The sequence below is a fragment of the Chlorocebus sabaeus genome, chromosome 24, assembly GCF_047675955.1.
Source record: "Chlorocebus sabaeus isolate Y175 chromosome 24, mChlSab1.0.hap1, whole genome shotgun sequence".
Taxonomy (NCBI): domain Eukaryota; kingdom Metazoa; phylum Chordata; class Mammalia; order Primates; family Cercopithecidae; genus Chlorocebus; species Chlorocebus sabaeus.
The window spans coordinates 68017323-68038834 of record NC_132927.1 but is presented as its reverse complement, the minus strand read 5'-3'; the positions used below and the strand labels follow the sequence as shown (position 1 = coordinate 68038834).

The window sequence follows — 21512 nt, the reverse complement described above, 5'->3', positions numbered from 1 at the left end:
AGACAGAAAGGTTCAACCTCAGCTCACTCGGTACTTAGTCAAAGGCAGCCTTAGTGAGCACATACAACCACATTAAGGACAGTCACACAACACGAGTACGGAGGACAAATTGGCATGCCATTCAGTCTCACTGTCTCTGTGCATCCACAGCTCATTCCTAACTTTGTGTATTTGCTTGTCTTGTTTACCTGTCAATAAGGCCTTCTCTATTTTTTTTAAGTCCCACTCTTCCTTCAAGACCCAGTTATGAAGCTTCTCCTCTTTGACAGATTGCCTCCTTTTAAACCTCATTGTATGCAGTTAGCATGAGCTTTTAGCATTTGTTTTTCCCCAGGCATTCAATGATCCTATGATAATTGAAATATTTTATAGATAACCATATGTAGGTTTCTGATCCTATCTAGATGAATGTTATATTAAAGATGGTAGGTTTGCAGAAACTCCACCTCTCATCAGTTTTTAAAGAGAGTGTCCTGTGGTGCTCTGAAAGAGGCAGTTAGTTGGAAATTCCAACTGCCTGTCCTTTAGATTTTCTAAGCATGCTTCTGTACTTGGTAGCTGCTGATTGGCTGTTACCAAAGGTGACTAGAGTGCTAAGCCAGTCAACAGGGAAAACTCAGCTCCTGACTTTGGGTCTTTCTACTCAGTCTATATGGAAGAAAACTTAGACAAAATATAAAAAACAAAAACATAACTAGTTGGACATCTCCTAAAGAGGTAATTATAATAAAAAATATTAAAATAAGGACTCTGCTAGAGTATGAATTTATAGTGTGATCTCTATTCCATAGTTATGGAGTAACTACAAATGAACCAACTGGGGGAGGAGATAGGTTCCTTTAATGGGGCAATTCCCAATGTTTATTTGGTGCCAGAGAAGAGAAAATGCCCAGATACATGACTTGTATCCAATAATTGCGTAAAACTTATAATAATTACAAAGGAATGATAACTGGGGTAATTTAACTGCTAAGTAGGTCAGTAGGGAAGTGTGATGAGGATAATGAAGTTGCTGCAGTGTATAGAGATATGGAATTCAGAGGTAATACTTGTCAAGTGCTTATTCTGTATAGAATAACTGTTAGATGTTTTTCGGTATTTTTCATTTAATTCTCACAACAACACTGTGAAGTGCCTGTCATCCCCATTTTACTGAATAGAATATGAACTCCAAGAAGTTAAATAGCTTGCTAAAAATCAAATATTTCGATGGACAGAGTTCATCTTAGGCTAAAGTCTATGTCTTTAATCATGAGCTGAAAGTTGAAAGAAGATAGTATCAAATAAGGAAACATTGTAATATTGAAGGGAAAATAAGAAGAAGAGACTGGAACTATGCCCCAAAGAGTTAAAGAAACCAGTAGGTAGCAGAAATTCTTGAACTTGCAGGATGGCAGATAGCAAAGCTTGCAGAACAAGCTTGCTGACATTAAAACCAGAATTTCCACCACATACTTCATACTAACTCTCTCGAATTTGCACAGGTGACCCATGAAGAGGCATAAAGATTCTAATAATGGTGTTATGTCATTTAATTTGAACGTTTAGTAAAGTGATATAAGATTTTTCTGGTAAAGGTACTATCTTCAGAGTTTAACTGTGATAATGTCTCCACGTAATGTTAAATTCATTCTTACACCAAAAATATGCTTGAGCATTGCACCATGCTGATAGAATTTTAATCTACTATTTGTTTCCTCTTACCTTGTGAAAACAAGTTGTTTTCTAAGATGATTTTTAAAAATTCACTAAAAACCTTCAGTTCTCCCCTGTTAATGTAATAAGAATGAATTCAAAAATCAAGCTGTTTGAGCTTTCTACTGTCAATTAAATGTATTTAATAAGCAAGTCAGTTTTGATGAAGGAAAAACACCAGTTACATTTAATTTACCCAGCAATTGTCAGGAACAGCACAAAGATCTGAGATTCTATTCTACTTAGAGTTGATAAGTTAGTCTGTTCCTGTTTTCTTGGATGCTGGCAAAAGACACAAGACTCCTAGGTCAGAGTAAAAGGACTTTATTACTAACAGCAAAAGCAGTAGTCAGAGTGTCCACACGTTGCTCACCCTAGTACCCTCTGTCCCCCAAGTTCCTTAAGAGGTGAAATTCATCATGGATGCCGTGTTAGTTTGCTAGGGCTGCCGTAACAAAGGGCCATACACTGGGTGGCTTAAACAACAGAAATTTATTTTTGCACAGTTCTGGAAACTAGAAATCTGAGATCAAGGTGTTGGTAGGGTTAATTCTTTCTGAGGGCCATGAGGAAGGATCTGTTCATGCCTCTCTCCTGAGTTTATAGGTGGCTGTCTTCTTCCTGTGTCTTCACTTCATCTTCCCTCTGAATGTCTTCCCTCTGTGTCTTCACTTCACCCTCCCTATGTCCAAATTTCCTCTTCTCTGAGGATACCAGTCCTATTAGATGAGGGCCCACCCGAATGACTTTATTTTCACTTCATCACCTCTTTAAAAATCCTGTATCTAAATATGATTGCCTTCTGAGGTATGGATGGTTAGGACTTCAACTTCAGAATTTTCGGGGTAGAAAATTGGGTCCATAACAGATGCTTATACACATAGTGGAGTGCATTACAGGAGAGGTACAGTGAGATTAGGCTATTCACCATGGAAACAAGCCTGCTGTTGTCCGGGATGCCTTACCTCATCCCTCAAGACTGATGGCTGCAAACACAAGCCTGAGATGAACAGCATCCAGGGCTTTGCATTCTTGGCACACTCAACGAGAATGTGCAGGGATACTCAGGACCATGTGAATTGTCTTCCCCAAAAGGAATGTCGTCAAAATATTAGATTAAGTTACAGCTGTATCATCCTTAGAGTCTTCATCAATTCAGGCTCTGTTTTACATAGCTGTGTAATTGATCTCCAAAAGTTACCTACGCTGAAGGAAAACGTGAGCCACATCCCTTTTTCTGTTTGTAATAATTATACTTACAAATTTACCTTTAATACCAAGTAGGGAGTAAATTTAGAGCTTAGTCAACTGTTGTGTTGTCTGCTTTTGTCACATAGTGTGAAATATTAAGAATATTAAGTTGAGATTATTTCTTTACTACTTTGTAGTTGTTTATAGCAAAAGGAATTCAAAAATATGTTCAGAGTAATTGAAGAAAATAATTCTTATTTATTCCAACAGATGGAATTGCCACTTATATACGTTTCAGTTTTGCTTTTGAACATATTTGAATTTTCATCAGGAATAGTATATAATAAAGGTAAGTTTCAGACTGTCTTACTCTATATTTCCTTCTCAAGAGTTCTTATTTGTGTCCCTTCCTTATTTACAGTAAAAAAAATTTTCTTTTAGTATTTCTTCTTTATCTTATCTTCCAGCTGTTCTCCAATATTGTCAATTATACTCTGGTCTAAAGGCTTCTAATATTATTGTGAACCTATTGTTATCAAGTTGTGTACATGGAGACTTGTCTCTGGTTACAGTATTTTATCACTTTAAAGTCATAGAATATTTAAAGTTTAATTTTATACTTGAAAAACTTTATTTGAACAGACATTTTAAAATTCTTTCCTCCATGAATGGTTGCACTGTTGTATGAATTCAAACTGAGTTATAAGGCTAGTGGATTGAGGTTGAAAAGAATTTTCTAAAAGTAACACACAGATTGAATTAGTCAGTAGGACTTTTATGGTTCTGAGAAAGGTACAGGGAGGGTACCTTTATCATGGGAGATTTGTCCTGTTTTAGGTGCACCTGCTGTTTCTTGATTACCTTTGGCTCAAAATAATCAATGTGACAAAGTGGCATATTTTGATGTGGCATGCCCTCATCCCTTGAAGCAGCAGTGGTGGGGAGAGAGAGATGGAAAGCACTTTTGCTGCTTTTGTTTTCAACTTCATTGCTGTGAGGTCGTCCCTCTTACCTGCAAGGAACCCCCAGTGGGGATGCCTGAAACTGCAGAGAGTACCAAGTCCTATATATACTGTTTTTTCTTGTGCGTACATACCTATGATGAAGTTTAAGTCATCAATTAGGCATAGTAAGAGATTACCAATAACTATTATTAAAATCGAACAAGTGGAACAATATACTATAGTAAAAGTTATGTGAATGTGGTCTTTCTTCTCTGTCTCTAAATATCTTAATACTCTACTCACCCTTCTTCTTGTGATGATGTGAGATGATACAATGCCTGTGTGATGAGCTGAAGTAAGGTAAATGACATAAGCCTTGTGAAATGACTTTATTGAGTAAAATAAGATTACTTGAACACAAGCACTGTGTTACCAGGACAGTTGATCTGATAACCTAGGTAGTTGCTAAGTGACTAATAGGCAAGTAGCATATAGTATGGATATGCTGGACAAAGTGATAATTTACATCCTGGGTTGGATGATGGAGGATGGCATGAGACTTTTTTTTTTTTTTTTCCTGAGCTAGAGTCTCACTCTGTCACCCAGGCTGGAGTGCAGTGGTGCGATCTCGACTCACTGCAACCTCCCCGTCCCGGGTTCAAGCAGTTCTCTGCCTCAGCCTCCCGAGTACCTGGGATTACAGGTGCACACCACCATGCCCGGCTAATTTTTGTATTTTTAGTAGAGATGGGGTTTCACCCATCTTGGCCAGGCTGGTCTCGAACTCCTGACCTTGTCATTCACCTGCCTTGGCCTCCCAAAGTGCTGAGATTACAGGCGTGAGCCACCGCACCTGGCCAATGGCATGAGATTTTATCACACTACTCAGAACAGTGCACAATGTACAACTTATAAATTGCTTATTTCTGAAAGTTTCCACTTTATGTTTTTGGACTACAATTGACTACAGGTAACTGAAACTGTGGAAAGTGAAATCACAGAAAAAGGGGGACTGTTGTGGTTGTATAACTGTGAATAGGGCAATGAATGAATTTCATAAATGGCATTTTTTTCTATACATTTGTCCCACAGTGGATTTTTATTGTAGTCAGAGCAGGCATTTCATTGGTGGTTACACTTGTGTGGTTTCCCTTTATATCATGATTCTTGTTAAAGAAGTCACATACTGTTGAAAGTATAACTTCTCTGGCACATCTTTCCTTTAGAAGCTTGCAAAAGAGTAATTTTCTGTGTTTTATTATTGTAACAGAATCTAGCAAACTCTATAATCTGAGAATTTCTAGGGAAAGGGGTCCGTGGAGGGCAAGTTAGAAAACTTAGAAATTGTTTCTCTGTCTCTCCCCACAGTATCTCTGCCTCTGTTTTTACCACCCAAGCCCAAAAGATCCTGTTGATATGAGTACATAATTCACAAAATGATACCAAAGTGCAGAGGACAAATCAACTAGTTGCAATGAGACGAGTGTTAGAAAAAACTCTTTGGCCAGGTACAGTGGCTCGCACCTGTAATCCCAGCACTTTGGGAGGCTGAGACAGGAGGATACCTTGAGCCCAGGAGTTGGAGACCAGCCTGGGCAACATGGCAAAACCTTTTCTCTATAAAAAATACAAAATTTAGCCAGGCGTGATGGTGCCCACCTGCAGTCCCAGCTACTCAGGAGGCTGAGGTGGGAGGATCGCTTGAGCCCCAGGAGGCAGAAGTTGCAGTGAGCCAAGATCACTCCACTACACTCCAGCCTGGGTGACAGAGCAAGACCCTATATCAAACAAACAAACAAACAAAAACAATTTCTATTTGAACTGGATCTTAAAATGTATTAAAATTTGAGGCAGAGAATGGAAGTAGAGAGAACCCCATGCATTTCAGAGGTGATGGATGAGGTTGTGTGCAGGGGAGACTGACAAAATGGATTTAACTATTGAAAGAGTGTCTAGCGGGATACAGAGAGGATGGCCCTTAGAGTAAGAAACAACTCGGTTCCAGTCTGGCCCACTGTTGTTAGTTATATGACCTTTGAGCTTGATTTCCTCTTCTTTAAAGAGGAGACAGTAATATATATGGCCCAAGGTATTGTGGGAATTTCATAAAATAACATCTAAATCCAGCTCAACTCATTTGAGCTTTAATGGCTCAAAGTAAGTTATTCAAAGGAGTTAGTTTCCTTCTGTTTAGCCTCTCACCATTTAAGGAGTTTAATTCATGAGGTAAGGGTGTGTCAGTGAAGATTTTTAAACAGAGAAGTGATTTGGACTTCACAATCAAATTATAGCTTTAAAAAATGGGTCTGATAGCATTGTCAAGTATGGGCAAAGTGATTGTATAAGTTGAAAGTACTTTGAAAACTGTTTAACATTATAACCTCCAGAATTATTTGTATATTTTGCATATTTGTGATATTTATAAAGATATGTTTACTTATAGAATTTCAATAATAGCATCGAAATCATTATATTATACAAACAGAATGAGTAGCATTCAATTATAAATTAAATTTATTTTTGCCTCCTATTTAAATCCAATCTTTGGCATGGTTCTTCCTCTGTCACTGGATTAATATTTGGGCCAGAACCAAGATTTTTTTGGTTACAATTGGATGATTCACACAGTTCTCCTAGAACAATAAACTCTGGGGAATATGAGGGACAGGAGAAATGGATCAGGGAGGGGCTGAGAAACTACCTGTTGGGCACTGTGCTCACTACCTGGGAGACAGATTCATTTGTACTCCAAAACTTAGTATACAAAATATACTTTTGTAACAAACCTGCACATGTTCCCCTTGAGCCAAAACCAGTTCTCTGAGCATTTGAAATTTTAAAACACTTTTGCATTGTAATTGTTGTAATTAAAATATCCAAGCCCATGTACAAGTCAAATTTAACTCTTATTTTATAATTGAAGTTTCTTCCCTGTTTCCTGTCTGGGCCTCCACCTAGTGTTTAGATTCCTTCTCATTGTCTCATCAACTTTAGGTTTTGACCCTTCCTGCTCCAGCGTTGTAGAAAGGGAGGGAGAAGTGGGAGGGAATAGCACAGTTCTGCCCTAACTGGTTCTGAGGGGACCATCTGACATTTGCATTTTCAAGCTCCAGCAGATGTGTAAAGCTGACCCTTGATCTCTGGGCACTTGAATGAGTCCTTCATAGCCCCTTCCCCTCCCTCACATTACCGGGAATCTCTTCTCCACAGTTCTTCTAACAAAGGCAAAAACTTCTTCATTCCCACTGGTCACTTATTTCTTTGTCTATGCCTTCAAATACTTTTTGCTGACAGCCAGTTGCCGCTCAGAGAGACCTTTGAGGACAGGAACCTAGATGACCCTAAGTTAGTTTTTTTTCACCAGTGACCTATATTTGGATCACAGGAAGCATTCATCCATCTTTTGCCCCAGTAAATTTTGGTTGTGCAGGACTCTTAATGAAATGGGAGAGTTCCCTGGCTCCTCTTGCAGGACGTACAGGGGTGTGGCTGTTCTGGCACTTAAACCCCTTATGGGATGGGGACCATGCAGATGGGCAGGTGCAGGAGCCGGACGAGCACGCCTGGGCTCTGGCTCCATGGCAGCATCCACAGGTGGGAGCAAGCCTGTGACTCCTGAAGCCCAAGTGGGTGTGTGTTACAGTGTGCCCTCTTAGCCTTGCTGTCCATGGGCCGTTTAAATGTTAACCAGCTCAGTGCCTTCTTGGTACCCAGGTTCTTGTCCGGCATCCAGGAATAATCAGTTTGCACATGGACTTGAAGGATGAATGCAGGGGTTTTATTGAATGTCCTGAGGTGGCTGTCAACAGGATAGATGGCGAGCTAGAAGGGGAATGGTGTGGGAAGATGATCTTCCCCTGGATTTTGGCCTCTCCGACCATCCCCAGCAGAACTCCTCTTGGCATTTAGACGCTCCTTCTCTTCTCTCTGCTATTCTTCTGCTCTTCTGTTCATCTCCTTGCTTATCTACTTATCTGCTCTGAGGCCTGGGGTCTGGGGTTTATATGGGTATAGGATAGGGGGCGTGGTGGGCTGATAGGCAACTTTCGGATGCGAAAAAAGAAATGCCTGTTTTCATTAGGGCTGTAGGTTTCCAGGCTTGAGGATGGGGCCTTTGCCGCTTCTACCCAGTATTTCTGTCTCCTGTCTGTATCATTAACATACCCATCTCTTTCTCAACAAACCATATCCTGTTCTCTCCACCAAATCATCTCTTACCTTCTAGATTTTCTAAGTAGGAGTCTGAGTTTGTGCTCCAAACTGCAGGGATACATGTTACTTTTTTAGTGTGCCCATCAGACCCTCTTGCCTCAGACACAAGGTAAATAAGTAGAAGGGGTCCTCCTCCCAATATCTTCATTCAGTACCTCTCTATCAAAACACAAATTCTCTCTGCAGTCACCAATTCTGGATCCTTCTATACCCTCCAGGTGAGGCGCTGAAGTGTCAAGAACTGGTTTTTGTCTACCTCTAAAACTTTTGTGTCATGGTCTAGCATGAGTTATATTAGTGCTTCAGCCAAACCTTCCCTTTTTGAACATGCCTGATAGCGTATGTGTAAAAAGAAAAACAAGGTGGAAATTTTGAATTTTACCTGAAGTGAATTTAAAATGTACAATTATAATTCTTATTCCTTAAAAATATTTTGTCATTTTTAGAAACATCGTACTTTTTATGGACAGTCTTCTATCAGTGATCTAATATATATATATATATATTTTATTATTTAGGTGATACAGAGAGACGCTTTGCATGTTCTAGCAAAGGGTACCCTCAAGAGACTGAAATAATCAAGTTATTTCTTTTCTCAGGAAACTTGGTAAGGTCCGCTGATAGCATGTGTTATAACCCTTCATGTTCCTTTAAAGTCCACGTGTAAAGCCAATAGCACTGTATTCCTTCCAAATACGCTCTACTACATTCAGACTTGGGGAGGAAAAATTCTATATAAATAATAATTTTTTCTGTCTTTGCTAGTGTATGTCTACTTGGAGCAGGTAAAATACTTCACTACTTCACTTAGCCATAGAGCATCCTGTGTGTTTTGGCTTTTATTCTTTCTTTTTTAAAATGATGCCTACTCCCTCCGCTTTTTAGTGGAGTTGATTTGTCCTTTTGAAGTCTGACAGATGTAGCCTATTAGAGAAGGAAAGCTACCTCATATGACCTTGAAAATCTGTCTTGCCTTTGTATAACAAGTACCACATTGAAGTTCTCATTTTGGGTAAGGAATGATATGATCCTTTGATTCAAATAATGGGAGACTTTTTAAAAACACACATAACAGAGTAAAATAAAGCATGCTATCAAGATCATGCAGTAAATACTAACAAAAATATACATTAATAAAAAGTGCACAGATTGTCTAAAAATCTATGATAAATACAATGAAAACAAAGAAAAAGACTCCATGAGAGCAAATGCATTTGTTCCTAAGCCTGCTTTGACTTAGGCCACAATTTCCTCCTGATATGCTTAAATATGTATTTAAGCTTTATATATACAACTATTGAGAAGTGTATGCTCTCTGAGCCAAAAACGCATTTCTGATTTGTTGTTATACGTTATGGAAAAAGAATGGGCTTTGGAAGAAGACAGACTTACAGAGCTGGGGTCCAGTCTTGGTTCTGCCATTTATGGTCTGTGTGTCCTGGGCCAGGTTACCTAAACTCTCTGACCCTCAGTTCTTCTTCTAAAAAGGGAATTATAACCTACTTTTTGGATAGTTGTAGTATAGTAGTTCTAGCAGCAGTAGTATTAGAAGTGATAGCTAACATTTATAAAGTGTTTATGTGTATCAGGCATTTTAAAAAAATATTTAATGTTCATTATGACATTTCATCTACACATTTAATCTTATTTGAGGAAAGTACTATTGTTTCTTTTTTTGCTAATAACCCTGTTAAAAATTGTACTGCCTTCCCAAACTCCTGCACTGTCAACCTCCCTTCCCTGCTTCGTTCTTATAATGTATTCTATATTCATTCCATTTTTTCTGTCTTTTCCTTCATTCTTTGCCAATCCATCCACCAATCTCTCCATCCAGTTTGTCTCCCTGCCAATCTCCATTACAATGTTAATTCCACAGGGGCAGAGGGTTCTGTCTGTTTTATTCACATCTGCATTCCCAGCACCATTCATAGGAAGGGCTCAATAGATATTTTTGGAATGAATGTATTTCCCCATTTTTTAGTTTAGGGAAACTAAAACTCAGATAAGGAACTTGCGCAAAGCGATCTTAAGTACTAGGAGAACTAATTGAAATAAAGCTCTTGGTATCTGTCTCTTGTTAGTTTTCAGTAAAATTCACCATTTCTGATCACTACATTTTCATATACCTTCTCAAAACTAGGAAATATCCTATAAAGATGCCGTAAAATGAGGTTTGCTTTATACAGTTGCTTTTTTTATTTAGACACAAAATAACAATTGTAATAAAATTGGAATTTCTATTTGTGATAACATATTGCTTTGAGTCTCTGTTTACTATATAATAATAATGACCATTTCTATGATAGAAAAGATTATTATAAAGATGAAACCTTTATGATGCCAGCATAATAGGTTACTGAGTTCTGAAAGTATAATTTTATAAATAGATATTTTTTTCTAACTAGAAACTGGAATTACTAATCACTTTTAGATCAACTAACTTGTGTCTCTGCAGCAAGTGGTTATTAGTTGTTGTTTTTCTTTTTCTTGCTCTTTCCTAAAGAAAATCCAGTGTTTCTTCCAAACTGAAAATGAAATTGCATCACAAGGAATGCTAAGTGTGTTCACATCAGGAGGACTGGCTCCCAGCTTGGGAATCATTAATAGTACATATAATGGCATCTTCCACTTTAAATTAACGTTGGTAATTACATTTTATCTTATTCTGTGATATGTTATTAACAAGAAGCATACTCTTCCTTATAAGATGTATTTTTAAAAAATAGGTAGCTGAGTAATATTACATCTATGTATGTTTTAAGCCCAATGATAGTGTTACATTTTTTGCTTTAAACAGTCATATATTTTTAAATAAATTAAAGAAGAAGAAATACTTATTTGTACCCTTTACCTACGTATTTATTATTTATACTGTTCTTCATTCTTTCCTGTAGATATAAGTTGCCATCTGATGTCAATTTCTTTTAGCATTTCTTACAGTGCAGAACTGCTGGCAAATAATTCTCTGGGTTTTTTTCCTCCTAAAAATGTCTTTATTTCACCTCTTTTTTGGCAACAACTTTATTAAGATAAAATTCCATACAATTCACTCATTTAAAGTGTGCACTTAAATGGTTTTTAGTATATTCATAGAGTTGTGCAACCATCACTACTAATTCCAGAATACTTTAGTCACTCTAAAAGTGATGAAAGTAAGAGTCTATAACTATTAGCAGTCACTCCCAATCCCCCCTCCACTCCCCAGCCCTAGACAACCACTAATCTTTCTGTTTTGATAGATTTTCTAACTCTGAACATTTTATGTAAATGAAACATATATATGTAGTGTTCATGACTGGCTTCTTTCAGTTAGCATATGTTTCAGTTAGCATAATATGGTCAAATAATATCACATTGTATAAGTACCACATTTTGTTTATCCATTTATCAGTTGATGAACTTTTGGGCAGTTCCCACTTTTCGGCTCTTACGAGTAATGCTGCTGTGAACATTTGTGTGAAAATTTTTGTGTGGAAATATGTTTTCATTTTTCTTAGCTACATGGCCAGGGATGGAATTATTGGATCATGTGATAACTCCATGTTTGACATTTTGAGGAAATGCCAGACTGTTTTCTAAAGTGGTTGTACTGTTTTACATTCTTACCAGCAGCTTGTTAGAATTCCAATTTCTTTTCTTTCTTTCTTTTTTGTTTAGAGACAGGGTCTTGCTGTGTTGCCCAGGCTGGATTTGAACTCCTGGGCTAAAGTGCCCAGAAGTTCTGCCTCAACCTCCTGAGTAGCCAGGACTACAAGTGCATACCACCACACCTGGGTTAGAGTTCCCGTTTCTCCACATCCTCACCAATGCTTGTTTTTATTTGTCTTTTTAAAAATAACCATCCTAGTAGGTATAAAGTGCTATCTCATTATAATTTTGATTTTAATTTCCCTAATGACTAATGATGTTGAGTATCTTTTCATGTACTTATTAGGCCCTTGAATATGTTCTTTGGGGAAATATCTATTCAAATTATTTGCTGAGTTTTAGTTGGGGTATTTGTCTTGTTTGATTTGTAAAAGTTCTGTATAGATTCTAGATACAAGTCTCTTATCAGACATATGATTTGCAAATATTTTCTCTCATTCTGTGCATTGTCTTTTCACTTTCTTGATAGTGTCCTTTGATACACAAAAGTTTCTCTTAATGAAGTCCGCTGTATCTATTTTTTCTCTTGTTGCTCGTGCTTTTGGTGTTATGTGTCGAAAACCATTGCCTGACTCAAGGTTATGAAATTTTACCCCAAATGTTTTCTTCTAGGAGGTTGATAATTTACCTTTTACATTTAGATCTTGGATCCATTTTGAGTTCATTTTTGTATTTGATGTGAGATAGGGGTCCTTACTCATTCTTTGGCATGTGGATATCCAGCTGTCCTAGCATGACTTGTAGAAAAGACTATTCTTCTTCTATTGAATTGTTTTGGCACTTTTGTTGAAAATAAGTTGACCATAAATGGGACAGTTTATTTCTAGATTCCCAATTTTATTGCATTGATCCACATGTCTATCTTTATGCTGGTATCATATTGTTTTGATATTTTTACTTTGTACTACAGTTTGAAATCAGGAAGCATCAATCTTCTAACTTTGTTCTTCTTTTTCAAGATTATTTTTGCTAGTCTGAGTTACCATATGAATTTTAGGATAAGCTTGCCAATTTCTACAAAGTAGCCATCTGGGATTCTGATAAGGACTGTACTGAATCCGTAGATATATTTGGGTAGTATTGCCATTTTACTAATATTAAGTCTTCCAATCTATGAACATGGATGTCTCTCCATTTATTTAGATCTTTAATTTCTTTCAACAATGTTTTATGTTTTCAGAGTATAAGTTTTATACTTCTTCTGTTAAATTTATTTCTAATATTTTATTGTTTTTTATGTTGTAAAGGGAATTGCTTTCTTAATCTCATTTTCAGATTGTTCACTGCAAGTACATAGCAGTATAATAATTGATTTTTATATGTTGATCTAGTATCCTGCAGCCTTGCTAAACTTGTCTGTAAGATCTAATAGGTTTTTAGCAGTCAACTGAAATTTTGAAGCATTGTTTTGTCAAATATAAAATTTCTGGTTGACTTCACTTTCTTTCAGCATTTTGAAAATTTTATTCTAATGTCATCTGACACCTTTACTTCTGAATGAGAAGTCAGCTGTTAATTTTATGATTGTCTCCTGTATGTAATATGTTATTTTTCTCTGGATGCTTTTAAGATTTTTCTCTTTGGATTTACCCAAGTAAGGTTCCCTGAGCTTCTTGAATTGTAAGTTTAGCAAATTTGGAATGTTTCCGGCCATTATTTCTTCAAAAAAGAATTGTACCACAGGTCTCTAAGATCTTACCTGTGATTTTGGCAGCTGAAATTGCTACTCAATTCTTTTAGCTTGCACTGCTAGTTTTTACAAACTGGTCTTCTGGGGGTGTCCTTTGCATGTTTATTGCCCAAGAATTTGGTCACAGTTTATATTTAAATCTCAGAGATTACCGTTCTTGCAGTTTCCTTATTCCTGGAATTTTCCTCTTAATATCCCAAATGCTCTGTCAACTCCAAGCTCTGTCTCTGACATGTCATGTCAGTAGATACTTCAACGTTGTGCTACCTAAGCTTGGCTGTATAGAGTTCCACTATGTGGCTATATTATACACAACTGATGAATATTTTCATTATTTCCAATGTTCAGTCATTACAATGATGCAAAATTATTCTTGAACACATTTTATTTCACACATATGTGAGCATAATGTAGGAAAAATTCTGAACAGTGAAATTTCTAGGTAAAAGGTATATGCATTGGATGTTTTTGTTTAATTCTCTTTTAAAAAGATAGCGTAGAATGTGACGTGTTGTTATTAATGTTGTAAAACATTGTTTTCTGATGTCTTCTTTATTCAAGTTCAGTGATCGGATTTTCTGGTTGGTTGATATTCCTAGAGAAAACATCACACAAAACACAGGTAAGAGTGATCTGAATTAATTCTTTTACCCCTGGGTCTGGATTTATCAAATAAAAAGAACAAAAAGAATTTATTATCTTAAAAATGATTTGTTGTCTCATGTAAATCTCCCATGTGGTATTTGGGACATACTTACTAAAAATTATCTGTGGTTTATCTGAATTTTAAATTTAACTGGGATACTGTATTTTATCTGACAGTCCTATTATAGGTAGGCTGTTTTGACATATACAACGTTTGTATTATCCTTTATTTAAAATAAACTCATTTCTTAGAACTTGGAAATTGTAGTATTAATATGTGTACTAATTTATTTTACTGAAGATGAATCATTAATTTTAATATGTTATAAGCTATACATATGATGTGTTATTTTATTATGGAATCTACTATTAAGTATTTTGTGGCAGTGTAGCATCATATGCTACTGTATATACCTAGATGAAAAGAGGAGAAAAGTCAAATTCCAGGAACTGTGAATATTGATCTAGTGAACTGACCTAGTAGATCTCTAGGCATGAGACACATTCCCAGAGGTTAAAAATGGTGGAAGGTTTGTTGTTTTAATATGATAGGTACATTAAACAAAACCAACTTGACTCCACTTAAGGAAAAAGAAGAAATTTATTTTAGTCATAGAACCCAAAGACAAAAATGTGCCATCTTATAGGAAGGAATTAGAAATAAGAAATGGAAAACCATCGAGAACTGAGGGAATACTTTCACCCTGTTTGTCTTATCTGTATTTTCTATAAATTTACATTTATTTTTCTTTTTTGTAGACAGGCTTTCTAAAGTTGCCTCATTACAGTTGAATTTTATGTATCTTTCTTATGGGTGAGCCCAATTCCAAATTCCCAGGACAGTATCTGCAGTTGACTCATTGTTGATCCAGCATCCACCTGTGTACCAAGCAAATATGGATTGGGAGAGTGGGATGGGGGAACCATACAGGCCAACCCCTTCTGGTATTGGAGTAAAGGACATTCCAAACTGTGTCCTATAGAATGAAGGCAAGGCAAGGTGAGGGTAAGTTAGAGATGATGGAAAAGATTCTATACATAAAAAAGTGTCAAAGATAAAGGTCTGCAATAGATGTTCCAGTGCCATAACATCTGGCATAGATTGTATCACTATCTTTACCCTTTATTCAACTTTTTTTCAAATTAATTTTCTTATTGGAGCTATGTGTGATTTTTAAAGGAATTTATCTTGAAAATTGTACTCTTATTTTTGATGTAGCCTAACTCTTATTAATATAATGATAGAATGTTATTCCAGAAGCTTAGCACAATATTGACATTCATTTGACCATTGAAGAAGTGAAGATCACATGTTATTTTTACTTCTACTCTTTATTTACAAACTTTAATTTTAGAAAAGCATTGATTCTAAAGTCACCCAGACAGGAACAAAGATGATATGAGAACTTAAGGATTTTAGAAAAAGACCAAATTAGCTCTTCCTCTCTTGACACAACTCCCTGGACTGAGTAAAAAGAAATATCGTTGTGCTAGTACTGTAATAGGAGGGGCTGGTTTATGTAGATAGTAATATGCTAAAAATCAGAGAAAAAATGTTCAGAGGTAAGGAGATCATATTCATTTACTTTTTCCTCTTTAATCATACCTTATTTACTGCTATGGCATGAATTTGAGTATTATGAGTATATGTAAAATCTTGGGAATATATTTGAGTGTATATAAAATCTTGGAAAAGTAGGTTAGGCAACATCAACAACAAAGGTAGTAAAATAGTCATTGCAGTGGCAGTAGAAATAGCAGGCAGCATTTATTGAATTCTTATTATATGTCAGCACTGCTCTAAACGCTCTATCTATGTTAGTTCATTTATTCCTAACTATGTGGTAGATACTATTAATATCTTCATTTTCAGATGATTTAACTGAGGCCCATGGAGTTGTATGGAAATTTAGAGATAACTAGGTGGTGAAAGCAGTTTGAAGTGTGAACTACAAACAGTTGTTGAAAGTAAACAGCACCTCCTTGATTTACACTACATGATTTGCTCCTTTTCTTTTCATTTTAAAATAAGGTATAATTTGCATTCTAGGAAACATATCCTTTTTGGTGTCCAAAGCATATCCTTTTGGTTCTATGGGTTTTGATAAATGTTTACAACTGCGTAATCACTGCAGTGAAGACATAGACAGTTGCCTCAGGCAATAAAATCACTCCACCCATAATCAACCCCTCTCCATCTCCCAGGCCCTGGCAACCACTGTTCTGTTCTCGGTTCCTGTTGTTTTTTCTATTCCAGGGGCATATAAATGGAATCATAAACTATACAGCCTTTGAATCTGGCTCCTTTCACTTAGCTAATTCATTGGAGATTTGTCTATGTTATAGTTTCTCTAGTGTTCTCATTGGGTAGTATTTTTTGGTGTGGATAGTTAATTTTGTTGAAGGGCATTTGGGTTTTTCCAGTTTTTGGCAATTATGAATAAAGCTACTGCAAACAATCTCATACAGTTTTTTGTGTGAACATACATTTTTGTTGCATTTAGCTAATACCAAGTAGTAGGATTACTGTGTTGTACGGTAAGTGTAAGCTTAACTTTATAAGAAAAACTGTCAAACGATTTCCCAGAGTGGCTTTATCATTTTGCGTTCTGACCACCAGGTGATCTGCATACATCCCAGAATGTAGTATATGTGTGTGTGTGTGTATGCTTGTACATATGTATGCATATATGTATGTGTAGACATATTTTTAAAATTTTTAGCCATTCTAAAAAAAAGTGTAGTGGCATTTAATTGTGTGTTTTGTTTGTTTGTTTGTTTGGGGTTTTTTGAGACAAAATCTCGCTCTGTCACCCAGGCTGAAGTGCAGTGGCGCAATCTCGGCTCACTGCAGCCTCCGCCTCCTGGATTCAAGTGATTCTCCTGCCTCAGCCTCCTGAATAGCCAGGATTACAGATATGCACCACTAGGCCTGGCTACTTTTTTGTATTTTTAGTAGAAACAGGTTTTCGCCATGTTGACCAGGCTGGTCTCAGGTGATCCACAAACCTTGGCCTCCCAAAGTGCTGGGATTACAGGCGTGAGCCACTGTGCCCGGTCTAATTGTGGTTTTCATTTGCATTTTTCTAACAACGGACATTGAGCATCTTTTTTTTTTGTGCTTTTTTTGCCATTTGGTTTAGTATCTGTTCAAATGTTTTACAAGTTTATTATATATTCTGGATACGGGTGTTATTAGATATGATTTGCAGATATTTTCTCCCCGTCTGGGGCTTGTCTTTTCATCTCTTAAGAGTATCTCTTGAAGATCAGAATTTTCAATTTTACTGAAGGCTAATTTATCTTTATGTTATGGATGGTACTTTTGACATCACAGCTAAGAAATCTTTGCCAAACCTAAGTTCACAAAGATATTCTCCTATATTTTCTTCTAGAAGTTTACACTTCTAGCTTTTGCATTTAGGTCTATGATTTATTTTGAGTTAATCTTTATAAGTTATATGGGCCAATGTTAATTTTTTGGAATTTGGATACCCAATTATTCCAGTGCCATTGTTGTAAAAACTTTTTATCTCCATTGAATTGCTATTTCTGGACTATATCCTTTCACCAATACCACACTGTCTTGACTATTTTAGCTTCATAATAGGTCTTATAAGTAATGTTAGTCCTTCAATGTTGATCTTCTTTTTCAAAATTGTTTTGGTTATTATAGTTCTTTTGCCTTTCTATGTAAATTTTAGAATCAACTTGTTTACTTCTACAAAAATACTGCAGTGATTTTTAATTTTGTATTGCATTGAATCTATAGATCAGTTTAGGGAGAGTCAGTATCTTTTTTTTTTTTTTTTTTTTTTTTTTTTTGAGATGGAGTCTCGCTCTTATTGCCCAGGCTGGAGGGCAGTGGCATGATCTTGGCTCACCACAACCTCCATCTCCCAAGTTCAAGCGATTCTCCTGCCTCAGCCTCCCCAGTAGCTGGGATTACAGGCACCTGCCACCATGCCCGGCTAATTTTTTTTGTAGTTTTTGTAGAGATGGGGTTTCGCCATGTTGGCCAGGCTGGTCTTGAACTCCTAACCTCAGGTGATCCACCCACGTTGGCCTCCCATAGTGCTGGGATTACAGGCATGAACCACCTTGCCTGGCTGGGAGAGTCAATATCTTAATAGTAACGAGTCTTCCAAGCCATGGAGACACTGTATCTCTCCATTTGTTTACATCTTTTTAAAAATTTATTTCATCCAGGTTTTGTGGCTTTCAGCTTAGAGAACTTGCACATTTAAAAAAAAAGTATACCAAAATTATTCTTTCAGGGATCATCTCTATAGTTTGTTACTTTGTTACTAGAGAAGCTTCTGTGAATGCGTAGAGCACTGGAAACTACAAGGCGAAGGCTCAGCATTCTCTCCTAAGCGTGAAGCTGGCGCCTGGTATTGGTTGGCTGCAACTGCCATTTGCCATTGATGATCATTCTTCTCTTCTTGTGGTAGAGGAAGAGGGAGAGAATGCAGTTTGAGTGGTTTCTATTTTTTTGTTTTTTGTTTTTTAAGTTATACCTGAGTAGTTCGTGGTTTTGGGCCAGGCGCGGTGGCTTAGGCCTGTAATCCCAGCACTTTGGGAGGCCAAGGCGGGCAGCTCACCTGAGGTCAGGGGTTCGAAACCAGCCTGACCTACATGGTGAAACCCTGTCTCTACCAAAAATACAAAAATTAGCCTGGCACAGTGCAGGGCACCTGTAATCCCAGCTACTCGAGAGACTGAGGCAGGACAATTGCTTGAACCCAGGAGGCAGAGGTTGCAGTGAGTCGAGATCGCACCATTGCACTCCAGCCTAGGTGACAAAGAGACACCCCGTCTCAAAAAAAAAAGTAGTTTATGGTTTCAGTGTTATTGTAAGTGGTACTTTTTACTATGTTGATTTCCAGTTGTTCGTTGTTCGTATGTAGAAAAATGATTGAGTTCTGTTTATTGATCTTGTATACTGCAATCTTGTTAAATTCACTTATTGGTTCTAATAGCTTTTAATATATTCTTTGGGATTTTCTACATGGATAATCACTCATTTAGGAATGGAGATTATTTTATTTCTTCTCTTCCAATATGTATTCATTTTGTTTCTTTTTCTTTTCTTTTTTTTTTTTTTTTTTTTTTTTTTTTTTTTTTTTTTTTTTTGCCTTATTGTACTGGTAGGACCTCTAGTATGATTCCGGTATGAAAGGAATAGTAAGAGAGGACATCCTTGCCTTGTTTCCAGTTTTAGGGAAAAAACATTTGTGTTTTACATAGGCGCCCTTCATCAGGTTGAAGAAATTTCTTTCACTACAAGTCTGCTGAGTTTTTATTATGGTGTCAAATCTTGTTAAATTATTTTTTGCATCTATTGAGATGATTATAAGGATTTTCTTATAATTGTCTGTTGATATGATAAATTACATTGATTCATTTTTGAATTTTGAACCAGTCTTGGAATCCTAGGACAAACAACACTTGGTCATGATGTATTGTCTTATTTATATATTCCTGGATTCATTTGGCTAGTAGGTTTCCTAGGTTATCAGTCTGGAGATTTATTTTCTTTTCTTGTAATGTTTTTATCTCATTTTGGTATTTGAGTAAGGTTGTCATTACAAAATGAGTTTGGATGAGTTCCCTGCTTTTCTATATTCTGGACGAGTTTTTGTAGAATTGGTGTCACCTTTTCATTAAATGTTTGGTGGGATTAACCAGTGAAGATACCTGGACTTGGAGTTTTCTTTGTGGAAAGATTTTAAATACACATTCATTATCCCTTAATAGATTTAGGAATATTCAAGTTTTCTGTTTCTTCTTAAGTGAGCTTTGGCAGTTTGTGTCTTTCAAAGAAAGTGTCCATTTCATCTAAGTTGTTGAATCTATGGACACAGAGTTGTTTGTGATATTCCCTTCTTATCCTTAGAATATCTATAGTGTCTGTAGTGGTGTTCCCTATTTTATCTCTAACATGAGTTATTTGTATTTTTTAAATTATTAGTCTTGCAGAGATTCATCAGTTTTTATGTTTCAAAGAGACATCTTTTGATTTCATTATTTCATTAATTGTGTATATTTTTTTCTGTTCCTAATTTCATCAATTGCCATTCTTTATCTTATCCTTCTACTTGCACTGGATTTAATTTGCTTCTTCTTCTTTTTTTTTTTTTTTTTCCTAGTTTGTTAGGAATCTTTAGATCAGCGATCAGCAAACTACTGACCCCTGATCCTACCTACTGCCTATTTTTGTAAATAAAATTTTATTGGAGCACAATCATGCTCATTTATTTATGTGTCTTCTGTGGCTGCTTTTATGCTACAGTAGTATAGTTGAAGTGGTGTAACAGATATCATATAACATATAAGGCCCCAAATAATTACTATCTGACCCTTTACAAACTCTTTACTGTCTTCCAAAACCTGCTTCATATATAGCAGATCTTTGAATAACCTCATTTCATTCAACATCATTTCATTATAATATTGATAAGGAAAGAAAGTCAATTCCTGGCCAGGACCACTGTCTGTGTGGAGTGCTCATATTCTCCCCATGTCTGCGTAGGTTTTCTCTGAGTACTCTAGTTTCCTAGCACAGCCAAAGATGTGCATGTTGGGTTGACTGGTGTGTCTAAATTGTCCCCGTATGACTGAGCTTGAGTGTATGTATAAGTGCACCTTGTGATGAAATGGCGTTCAGTCTAGGGTTGGTTCCTGCCTTGTTCCTGAGCTGCTGGAGTAGGCTCCCGTGATTCTGAACTGAAATAAGCAGGCTAGAAAATGGATGAATGAATGAATAATTGCAAATTATTATAAAGGAGAAATTTATAAAGTATACGATAATCATACAAACAAATGCATGACAGTAAATGATGCAATACAAAAGTCCACAGTTAGCCTGCCATGTTTGTGATTGTTTTTTTTTTTTTAATTATTATTATACTTTAAGTTCTAGGGTACATGTGCATAACGTGCAGGTTTGTTACATATGTATACTTGTGCCATGTTGGTGTGCTGCATCCATCAACTCGTCAGCACCCATCAACTCGTCCTTTACATCAGGTATAACTCCCAATGCAATCCCTCCCCCCTCCCCCCTCCCCATGATAGGCCCCGGTTTGTGATGTTCCCCTTCCTGAGTCCAAGTGATCTCATTGTTCAGTTCCCACCTATGAGTGAGAACATGCGGTGTTTGGTTTTCTGTTCTTGTGATAGTTTGCTAAGAATGATGGTTTCCAGCTGCATCCATGTCCCTACAAAGGACACAAATTCATCCTTTTATATGGCTGCATAGTATTCCATGGTGTATATGTGCCACATTTTCTTAATCCAGTCTGTCACTGATGGACATTTGGGTTAATTCCAAGTCTTTGCTATTGTGAATAGTGCCGCAATAAACATACGTGTGCATGTGTCTTTATAGCAGCATGATTTATAATCCTTTGGGTATATACCCAGTAATGGGATGGCTGGGTCATATGGTACATCTAGTTCTAGATCCTTGAGGAATCGCCATA

At 36.6% G+C, this 21512-nt stretch overlaps 1 protein-coding gene and 1 non-coding gene across 2 annotated transcripts in view; both read left to right on the top strand.

Moving 5' to 3' along the window:
- The first annotated feature begins 3156 nt into the window (after nt 1-3156).
- Nucleotides 3157-21512, top strand: part of CATSPERB (cation channel sperm associated auxiliary subunit beta) — a 150867-nt gene continuing 132511 nt past the window's right edge. The window contains exons 1-4 of the mRNA XM_073010823.1: nt 3157-3235; nt 8561-8649; nt 10546-10686; nt 13942-14002. Of these exons, the coding sequence (XP_072866924.1) occupies nt 3157-3235; nt 8561-8649; nt 10546-10686; nt 13942-14002 (370 nt within the window). The remainder of the gene's footprint in view (nt 3236-8560; nt 8650-10545; nt 10687-13941; nt 14003-21512) is intronic.
- On the top strand, nt 18287-18510 carry LOC119623686 (small nucleolar RNA U3). Its single transcript, XR_005235630.2, has one exon. It is a non-coding gene; the product is annotated as a small nucleolar RNA U3 (small nucleolar RNA).